Source organism: Geospiza fortis, unplaced genomic scaffold (genome assembly GCF_000277835.1).
Source record: "Geospiza fortis unplaced genomic scaffold, GeoFor_1.0 scaffold662, whole genome shotgun sequence".
NCBI lineage: Eukaryota > Metazoa > Chordata > Aves > Passeriformes > Thraupidae > Geospiza > Geospiza fortis.
Genome location: NW_005054450.1, coordinates 1,312,917 through 1,324,444, shown reverse-complemented (window position 1 = coordinate 1,324,444; position 11,528 = coordinate 1,312,917). Strand labels below are relative to the sequence as shown.

The 11,528-nt window shown below is 40.1% G+C and overlaps 1 protein-coding gene across 1 annotated transcript in view; it reads right to left on the bottom strand.

Annotated features, from left to right (window-relative positions):
• Positions 1–11,528, bottom strand: part of PEX14 (peroxisomal biogenesis factor 14) — a 62,912-nt gene that overhangs the window by 9,018 nt on the left and 42,366 nt on the right. The window contains exon 4 of the mRNA XM_005427723.2: positions 5,375–5,497. Coding sequence (XP_005427780.1) covers positions 5,375–5,497 — 123 coding nt within the window. The remainder of the gene's footprint in view (positions 1–5,374; positions 5,498–11,528) is intronic.

Sequence of the window (11,528 nt, the reverse complement as noted above, 5' to 3'; positions counted from 1 at the left end):
ACCTGTAGTTTTCCAGCAGACTATTCCTGTCACCTCCCTCGCAGTTCGCTGAACGAACCCTGTACTGCCCCCGGTTTTCTTTAATAATAAAGAGGATGCAGAATGATCTGCCTAAAGTGCAATGGCAGGATGTGGGCAGAACTGACGAGATGGGAGACCGGTGTGGTCTCCAAATCTACGTGTGACTACAATGTCTCATAAATGCATTATGTTCTCCAAAGTCTCAATTTGGGAGGCTTAACTGGCTGAAATGGGTGCCTCTGGTCTCCTTTCTGCTTTGCTCACCTATTGCCATTTTGCTTGTTGCTGAATTCTTCTACAGGCATTTCATTCCAAAAGTTACCCCTAATCCCAGCACTTAGGGTCTAGAGTATCTGGGTCTGACTCCCAAACACTGGTTCTCAGAGCTTCTTGCTACATTTTAGCTGAAATTATCCTCTGGCTAGAAATCTGAACAAATTAAGGCATCTCTGTCAGAACTGGTGAATAGTGTCACCAGGAGTATTTTGGGTTGCTGCAGTTGCAGTTTTGGAGCTTAGGCACATGATCAAATTATCATAACTTTTTAACTTAATGAGTTAACACACGTCAGCTAAGCTGCAGTAACTGGCTGTGTACATGTCAGGATTTAAAATGATCTCTTGCTAATCTTGCTGTGAACCCCAGCCATCTCTCCCACTTTCCCCTCTGTGCTGTGCCCCCACTGTCACTCTGGTATCTGAAGTCTCTTGGTTGTCCAGTTCTCTCCCCTGAACTTCTGACTAAAAATACCCTTTTATGACAACACAATTTGTTCCTGGCTGAGCTGCTGTTGTACAGGGTTGATTACCTCAGGGGTCTGTGAATCCTGCCCATGGCTGTCCTTGATGGGCTGTCCCAAACTCCCTCCCAGCCCCAGTGACCTCCGAGCAGGAAGGAGACACACCTGTAGGAATCCATCTGCTTTGCCCTTTCACCTCACTCATCTCTCCCTCCATTCCTATAATGCTTGAGCTAAGAACATTTTATTGCCCCCTGGTTTTCATTATTAATGAAAAGGGACCAGAATGATCTTTCCTAAAGTTCAGAGAGTCTATAAAGACAAGAAGCTGAAATGCCATTTTACTCATTTTAGAGATGTGTGGCAACAAAAAAAAAAAAAAAAAAAAAACAAAGTGCAGGGGGTGGAGAGAAGTGAGTGAGGGATGCAGTAAAGGCTCTGCACTGACCACAGCAACTTCACAATGTTACAAAGAATGTCACAGCTCTGCCTAATTCCATGCTCAACCTTTATTTTTCTCTGCAACTCTCTAATCTAAAGCATGAAGAGAGACTTAGGAGTTTCTTCATTTTCAGCTCCATGCTCACACTGACTGTTTGCATATCCTCAATTTCTCCACTTGTAAAACAAATAAAATTCAGATAAAGTGAAAAAGCACTGACAGCCCAGTTACTTTAGGCACTGCAGAAGTAACAAGCCATTCTACCAAGAGACCTTCAAAAGTCAAATGGAAGGGACACAGATGTTTTCTCCAGATATAAATCTGTGGTTTTGCTAAGTATATTTAATTTCCCCAGCAGTCACTGTAAATTGCATTTCCAGAATAAACACTATTTTTAAGATCCCCATTCACCTAAGAATTAACTTTCCTAACAGCAACTAATTAGGCCATATGCATCCAACTTAAGGTCAGGTTCACTAGTATCCAGATTTAAAACTGTAGAAACTGATGCTGGAAGAAGTGATTTTCTAAAAGAAAACAGTGAATCAATGGAAAGGTGTTGGGGAAATAAAAAGAAGAGTTTGGATTCTAGTTTAACTGTACAAAGAAACAGTCTGTATTCCACAGACTGCCACATGATGAAGACACAAGGATGGGAAAAAAAGATCCAAATGTCAAGAAAAAAGTCACTGGAGCTGATTTTTAAGCAGGTGTAAAATCTGCACAAACCCCCATAAATGGAGCCCATAAATACCATGGGGAACAACACAGACAATACCTGGATGATAAGCATGCAGCTTTGCACACCTTGCTCAGAAACTCCCCTGAGTTTGTTTGTAATTATATGGGTTAGAAAGGTAAAAAAAACCAAAAACACAAACAACAAATTAATCATTTAAATATTTAAAGTCAGATTTTTGTCCTCACTGCTGGATTAGTGTATTTCATAACACCAATAGCAGACAGCCCTGGTTTTTTACTGGGGGTTCATTTTAGAGCATGTTTAAACTAGTCAGATTGAGTGATGCTTCCAGCAACTAATCGCATGTCAAATAAAAGATATTTTATGTAATAAATTACTGCTACAAGTAATTCAAATGTCATTTATCAGTTTTATTATCAGTCAGGCAAAGTCTTGTTTCTCTATATTAATCAAATTCGAGCTTTCTTTAAGCTTTTTTTTAAAGCAGTTTTGACACCTCTTGGCAAAAGTACAAACTGGAGAGAAGGAATTACTCCTCCATAACAAGAGGAGAAGTGATAGAGATGGTATTGACCTAAAATACTAGAAATTTAATTATTGTCTTTTCCCCAAAGAAGTTTTTATACTTTCTCTTCAACCAGAAGGGGTTCAGCTTACAAAACCTATGCTTCTCTGATGGCTTACAAGTGCGTTTTTTTCTTGTTAACTCTTCAAGAATTAGGAAGTATGTATACAAATTACAGATACTTCCAATAAAACATCAGAACATTAAGTTCAACTGTACAAAAGGAAGTATTTAAGTGGTATGAATTTAAGAAATAGAACAAACTGTGGTGGCAACAGCAGGAGATCAAGGAAGCAAATTCAAAAGGGGTACCCAGGCTTTATTGCTGTGACTCACAGGAGTGGGCATCTCACACCTGCATTACTGGCAACATAGAAGGTTCTGAACCATCCTGAACTTCTGTACTTGTAACCCACAGTCCCAATGTAATTTTTAAATATGAAGCAGCAACACCTTGTGGGAACAGGGTGCAGAGAGAAATTAGATTTCTTAAAACACAAGCCTCTGTTTTCAGCACAAAACCCTCCTCACTTTGCATTTTGTGTAGAGGTGTCAGAACTACTCAAAAAAAAAACTTAAAAAGAAGCAAAGATATCAAACACAAAGTGGTTCAGGTCTTGAAGACCTAAACTCTAGCAGATCAGATGTTGCTTCACAAGAAACTCAATGTCTTCTTTGGGGAAGGCAAATGTAGCTTGCAGTCTTTTTCAATATAAGCTCTTCAACACAAGTTGTTCCCATCACCAAGTCAATGTACAGACTGAGCAGCCTCTCTGTCTCCCTGGTCATTCTTTCAAACTTCTATTCTAGCAGCATTCCAGCTCAGTGTCACAAACACTCTGTGAGGTGATAAGCATAACAGATAGACAGAAAAAGTAGCATCTATCTTCCTCTGTACATGGCAGCCCCTGACGAGACTGTGAAAGATAAACTGGCTTAGTAAAATATCACAGAAAAAGCTGTCCTGAAGCAGATTTGGACCAATTCAGAAGTATTCATTACAGGATTAGCATCCAACTGATAAAATAACCTACAGCAAACAACACACCTTGAAGGAGCACTGAGCCACTGCACAGTCTTATCCATCAGGCCTAGAAAAATACACATATTCCTTTTGCAGTTCTGATAACCATGGAAAGCACTTAATAGGAAGACAAGAAAGACAGATCCATCATTAACACTCACCAAGACTACACCAGTCAAGAACTAGAATAGGGCACAGATGAGAACTAATGAAAACAAGTATTTTGGTGAAACAAATACCATGTATGTCCAGCTATTTATTCATTTTCTGCATCCATTTAGAGGTTAAGTTTAAATCGAAGGTCTACTACCAATGGCTAGAGTGGGAAGGAACAATGCCTAATGAATTAATTGTCACCCCTTCCCCAATTCTGGGGGCTGCTGAAGAGGACTGCCTCCCAGGGAAAAGCTTTGGGTTCAAATTATTTAAAAGGCACCAAGCAGATCACAAAGCTACAGCACAAGTTTACAACCAGAGTCTCTGTGAAGGCTTTTATTTGGTGGTATTTTTAGTCACCTTTGATTTCCAAGCATTACAGAATCATACTTTCAAAATTCGCTTTCAAGCTGTTACTGGGAACATTCTGATGTTGAAATTTTTGTTAAGATTCTTACCTAGCAAGAAGAAAATGGGAGCTGCTGCTTTGAGGAAACCCAAAATAGCAAAAGGAAAACAACCAAAGAGTGATAAAGCTGCCAGGGTTAACAGTGATGACGGTGTTTCCCAGGCTGAACTGCATGCTTCTTCCCTGCTCTACTCATACTAGTGGAACACTGAAATAAGGGAAGATTAACTCTTCCAGTACTAGGTTGTAGTAAGAGTTATCTGAATGAGCAATGGACAGCACCCAGAGGGATCTGGCCCTGCTTCTACAGTCAGACAGCAGATTTTGCTTTCCTGGCATTTTCTGTGGACTACAGCAGACAGGAATTAGCCCAGGAGGCAGAATGCAGCCCTAGAGTTCATGAGCACAAACAATACAACAGCCAGAAATATTCCAGTTCTGAGCCCACTATTATCACAAGAGTTTTTCATCTCAAACTGTGCCAAAGCAGAGCAGCTAAAATCTCCAAAAGTAAGTCTAGTATTGTCTCCAGCAATAGCAAACCTGTGCCATAAACTAATACACAGCTCTAAGTGGAGCGTTACATCAGTCAATATCTGCCATAGAGCTGTTTAAGAGCAGTAACAAAATCCTATTCTTTATACTTGGCAGGTAAGTGAAGTGATTTTCAAACTACCAGACACACATGTGAGCTGAACAGCTTCTTTTGATGGATTTTTAATGGTGTGTACTTTGGTTTTTATTGTTTGGAGCTTAGATACTTTTTTGCGAGGTTTGTTTTAAAATGCAAATATATATGTAAATTTTGAGTCTACACAGATTATGTTGGGATGCTACAATTTGTTTGAGAGTGTATTTTGTACACAAAAATCATACAATCATATCCACATAGTCTACACAGAATTTCTGCTGTCACCTCAGATTATTTAAGATCAGAGAGAAAAGTTTTCCAAGTTTTAGAAGGGGAGACTGAGTCCCGTGTTGACAAAGTGCTTTTCTGATGTCCTTACAGTGTGTCAGAATCTAATTTGCATTGACTTTCCACCTTCAGGTCAAGAGGTGTCCCAGACTGGTATGGATGACATTTGTTTGTAGACAGTGATCATTTGTATCTCATTTTCCTTGTGTAACACGATCTTGTCACAGGCATCAGCAACCACCAAGTACATTCAAATAACATTTGGTGTCTGATTCTGACAAAAAGTATGTCATCAGTTGAACTGAAATCCAGGATGCAGCACACGAATCTGTGAATTGCTGCAGGAATCACAGCAGAAAGGAACTGGGAGCAGGTATTGTTCAAAGTGGCACTTACTATACACCACGGGGTGAGGAGGCTGAGCTGGCACCGGGTGTGTGGAAGGACCTGGGGACTGTGGCTCGTCCGTGCTCGTGCCCGACTGCTGGAAAGCCAGGTCGATTTCTTCATCTGTCAGGCCTGGGGGAGCAGAGGAAATGAAATCAGTTTAGCACCTTTACCCACTTTATGCACACATAATTAAATTCTCAAGCCAGGCAGAACCCTTTCAAGCTGCAAAGAATTTTGGCACTGACTTGAGCAGTAATGCCTCCCCAATTTTGGATTCACTGGAATGTCTCCCTCTCTCTTTCTCTGTTGCAATTTAACCTTAAGCGACAGAATATTAGCCTCAACGCTGCTTCCAAATGTGGCTCATTCAATTTCCTTAATTTATCCTTGAGTTTATTGCTGCTTTTGAAGTAGCTTTCTATTGCAATTCTCCATTCTTCCCCCGAAAAAAAGATACCATCAACTGCAAATGTGGCTCATTTTAATCTGTAATGGTGTAAAAAAAAAAAGAGGGGAAAAAACTAACAATAATGCATGAAAACAGACAGGGAAACAAAAAACTAATTATTGGGTTAGACGACTAATTAGTCTAGATCGTTTCCGAAGACGGGAATAATTTGCTTTATTTTATGACAAATGCAGAAATAAAAAGAAAAAAAAATCAGGACTGACTGTGATTAGTATGAATGGGACACAGAATGTAAGGAGGAAATAAAACTATAACAAAACAGATCAAAACAAGGCCAAGCCAAACTTTCAGCTGAGCATTGCCCCGGCCCATTGGTGCATGATGAGATTGCCCCAGGGCAGCCTGGTTTTCATTTCACACAGAGCTGGAGTAACACTGCACACATGGTACGTGTTGTTGCAGTGACTCCTGCCATCAGGAAATGCCAGGATGACCATCTGTAATTGGCCACAACATATGGAAACTATTTGGCCAACAAGGGGGAAAAGAAAAGCAGCTAAAGGATTCACAATGACCAGCATCTCTGAAGAAGGAAGCACAGCTGGATTATTTTTTCCAACAAGAAAAAACATCCTCTAGAAAAAGAATTTAGTACTCAGATGGCAGTCATGAAGTGGGAGCTGGACAGCTGTGTAGCATTTACTCTCCTGCACAGAAGCACATAAAAACCCAGTGTCCCTGCTACGAGGAACATGTGAGGGGATTCGGGACCTTTCACCATCCATCCAGGGCATGCAAAAACACTCAGAAAGAGGGAAGTGAGAATATGGATTTAAGGAAAGAGATTTATAAGATAAGAGGCAGACCACTAGATTCTCACATGATTCTTGAAGGGACTGAGCACAGTGAGGAAAATGGAATGAACAGAACAGCATTGGGAAAAAAATAGGGAAATACTTTCTCTCAATCACCCCTGCTTGAGATCCATAAAGCACTGCTGGTAGATAAAATTCCTGAACTTAATACTTTAAAAAACCTAGCTTTTTAATATCACAGAGAGATGAACATCACAACTACATCCCTTCTTAATTATCAAAGAAGAAGACTGGGATTGCCTGGAAAACCTCTTCTTTCCTCTGGACAAGATGCTTTTAAGGCATTGTGATCTTGGCCTCAAGATCAAGGGAGTCCTGGAGCTGATTCCTTAAGCATATATATGGAGTAAGTCTGCAGGGTGGACACTCACTAATGACAAGTCATCTCTGCACTCAGAAATACACCTGCCTTCATGCTGATCATTTCTCACACACAGTAAGAAAAATGGACAAGATATTCTAAGGCTCTCCTCAGGCAATTATAGCTAACTTCATCACATTTCCCTTTGGAATGATTTTTTTTTCAAATTCACCACCTATATATGCACACAGAATGAATTTTCCATGCCCAAATTATTCAACTTGGATATATTAATTACATACAAAAGTGTGAATTTCAAAGCCAGATCTAAGTGTCATCTGTTCCAATATCTCATCTTGCTTTATTTTATCACAGTCCTATCACTGCACTACATGAAAAAGTATCCATGTTCATTCATTGTTCTAATCTAGCAGGAAATTGGCAACCCAAAAATAATACCACTGCCCTTGGATGCAAAAGCAGTGTCACAAAAACTGGAGCTTTGTGTCTAGTACAGCTCCCAAACAGGTATCTCAAGAAAATCACCTCAGCTAACAGCGGAATTGCTCTAAATCCACTTTCCAACACTTTGGAAAACAAACATTTCTGTTGTTCTGCGGCTGCAGTAAGATCAAGTCCATGCAGAATGCAAAAGGTTAAAAGGAACAATAAAGGAAACTGCCAATTGTAAGTGAATTATATTTGGCTTTGAAAGCTGAGCCACGGCTATATTATAAAAGGCATCTCTTTGCGTTGTTTACCATCACCCTGACTAATGCAGACCTTTTTTTTGTTTTAAATAATCTCATGCAAATTAGACACACACTTCCTTCCAGTTGATTGCTATCTGCAAGGAATAATCTAACCGCAGAGGGTACTGAGCAAGGACTGAGCTGAGGAGAAGGATGCACGGAAACTGTCTTCAGAGCCCCACAGAATGCAAACCTGCTCCCTTCCCCCAGCCATCCGCCTCACTCCTCTACAGCACCACAGCCACTGCAAAGAATTAGTCATAATTTTCACAAAGTTTTAAAAATTCCTTTTCAGGCTTCAGGGTGTTGATTTGAATAATCCAGCACCCATGACGGTTTTGCACTCAAAGGCTCTTGCTGAGCCTCTTTTTTGATTGTCACTGCTGCCACTCAATTTGCAGGCATCACTCAGCCTCTGTAAATTGTAGTCAAACACAGAAACAGAGCAAGTCAGAGAATGAAAAGGGTTGTCACAAGCATCTCTTGGTGCCTGCACCTCGGGTGCTGTATTAAAGAGCTCTTTTGTACAAGAACTTTTAAGACTTCACTGTCTGTTTATGTCCTTTTATAATATCTCTTACTATTTAAGGACCTCATGTACATCAAAATACTGTTCCTCTTATGACCACTCTGAAGTTGAGGAGTACTCACAGTATTGTTACCCCTACTTCACAGATGAGGAAGACGTGGGACATACAGACATGGTAAGTGCTCCAAGGTCAGAACTGAACCTCCAGCAGACAGAAAATAAAACTCAGGAGATGTTTTACCTATTTTCTGTCAAAGCACAGTAGCAATAATCGCAATGTAAAATCCTTCCACGAACTTAACCAGATGAGCCACTACTTTTTCTTCTTCTGACGCAGGCTCTGGTATATTAGTGACAACCCTTTTCCCATCCTACGCACTGAAAATATATTTTTCTTCATTATATTCCTCCTTACATTGCTCAGTCCAGTAATTCACACAAGATTTTCACAACCTGAAGGCTACATCAGTTTTGGGGAGACATTTCTGTTTAGGTGAAATTAAGAATTCCGCCATAATAAGGAAAGGTGGTAGGAAAAAACCAGTTTCTTTGTGGGTTTCCAAAGCCAGTTTTATTAGCACTCTAGGAGACCACCCTGAAGCAGCCCCCCACCCACATTCAGCAGGGACAAAAGGCAGGAGAGGGTGTGGGGCAGGGGGTGACAGCTGCTGGCTTTTCCCCACACACTTTCTATTAAGGCAAAAACAAAGTAGGACAGGACAACTTGTTTATCTACAACAAACTGCGTGACCACCTGAAGTTAGTGCCTGGTATCACATGACTAAAAGGAAGATCTGCTGGTCGGCACTCTGAAATGACATTACACTTCTGTTCCTGGAAGCCACTGAGTCAACTCTGCTCAGAAAGAACACGGCCACATTTTAAAAGAATCATCATAAAATCCTTCTGGGATCTGATCCAGACTAATGATTCCACCTGTTCAGTCAGTTACATGCAGTGCTGGGTGACTGTTATCAAATCTGTCTCCTACGTCCTACTCTGTGCTTAGCTGAATGTTCAAAAAGGTCAAAAAGGCAAAGTCTCCTGATCTATTTTCTTTCACACATGGTCATTCACGAGGCTGAGCCCAACCCAATATCTGAATAAAACCTAAGGTTTCAGAAACATCACTCTGATTTTTTTCCCCTTAATTTACACTGAGGCATTGCATTTGAATGTAAACATCCTACTACTGCACTTCCAGCTAAAATTTTAGTAAAGGAACCCACACATCAAAGAAACATGGACTGGTCTCAACTGTCAGGCTGAGAAATGCAGAAATAAAAGTAATTCAAAAAGTTGCTGAAAGGGCTTTGAATTCTTACAGCTCTATTCATCTACGAGACTGTTAATTATGCAAGTGCAATCTTTCAGAAACATGATACACTTTAACCCATCAGGGTGACTAAGCAGCAATCAGAACTGATAAGGGTGCTCTAACCTCAGCTGCACAGTACTAAAATAAGGAAGGAAAATCAGACTAACAGAATAATGCTAGGAATTACACAGTGAGTCAGCCAGGACTGAAAAGGTTAAAATAAAAAGTATTTTGGCATAACAAGTATAAATAAATAAATAAATAAATACAGCAGCAGTTTCTCTTCCTAGCTAAGCTTTTTGGAGTCTATAATAAAATGAAGTGTAATGGAGGAGAGGAGGGCAATGTCAGAGGGTGAGGGTTTGGGAGAGAGGTTGTTAAGTATCTCCCTCTCCTCAGCTGTGTTTACTCCATTTACAGGATCCCGGGTGATTGATAGACAGACAAAAGAAAAGCAAGCAGATAGTAACCCCCCTCTGGGAGCACCAGCAAAGGGGATAACTCCTGACATCATACAGAGCCCCAAACTCTCCTTAGCCACTTGTAATTAAAAAGACAGAGCAAGATATGCAAACCAGAGAAAAAGTAAAAGAGGATTTTTTTTATTATTTATTATTAACATTTTGTTGGAACAGTAGAGTGCAATAAGGACTCTCAGAGCCGTTAAAAGTCGTCGGGTGACCTGCAGACCCCTATTTCCCAGAGCCTTGTATAAAATTGAATTTTTTAAACATAAATTACACGTAATGACGACACTGTAAAAACTAACAGTAATGGAAAGCTGTGCTGTATTTCATTAGCCTGTATTATTCCGTGCCACCTGATCCAGCCGGGCCTTGTTTATGAGTTAGTGTGTTAGCAGATGCCGATGGAAGCATTTGCTTCGACCTTGCTCTTCTCATTGGGGCATGAAATTACGACGGCAGCACCTTGATATTACAGCCATAAATACAGTAAACTGCAAATTTAAGCCAACGGCTCCTATTGTCTCTGAACATAAAGCTGATCGGTATTTATTTAAAAGGAGAACGAAAAAAAATATTATATATCACCTTGTTTATGGGTCCAGTGTCCCCCCTTCCCCTAATCTGCCTTATTCACTTGGTTAAATACTAAACAAACAAACTAAATCCTCTCTATTTTCTACTGATTAAATATTCTTATGAAATGAGTATTGTCTTCAGAAAACTGGATCAAAGTATTTTCACTCTGAATAAAGAAGGGCAAGTGACTTGCTTAGCATGTCTTGGAATGGAAGAAACAGAACAAGTACTACAACTTTTCTTCTCAGTTTTATACGTATGAGAAGTTCAAAATGGAAAATGAAGAAGGTGCTTCTGGTCACTCATTCACATTTGTGTGTAATGTGTATACATAAGAATAAGAAATATGCTTTCTTCCAGTTTTCTATTTAAAAATAGCTCCCATGTTAACACTATTTCAGAACAAGGCGGGGAGAGGGAAAGAAATTGCAGTGAGGTTAATTGGAGGGGAAAAAAACATGGGATTCCTTCTCTGAGGCAGCAAACAGCAGGGAGAATGCCTCACTCTCCTATGGGCATTTTGGGTAAATATCCAGTAAAATTTATCAGAGGGGAGAAAATCAAACACAAAGGCAAAAGGACATTGTAATATCACAAAGCATACCACAGCATAAATCACAGCATTATAAGTCAGTCCAGAATGCATTTCACTGGTAGTTTCAAGGCAGGGAAAATACAGTTTCACTTGCAGCAAGAGAGGTCAGGTCTTCCTCTTCTAATGTAAAGTAAGCTCCTTGCCTATATGAAGTATGTTATCTCTGTTCCATAGAAAGAAAGAGGAAAGAAAGAAAGAAAGAGATACCTTAAGTAAAAGCTCCCAATACTAAGCTGTACATTTGAGGGGTCAAGGCACTAAGAGGAGAATTCAAGGAACAACATGCAGGATGAAAACTGGACTCATGCTCGGGATTCTGCAATGCCAAAGTCCCAGTA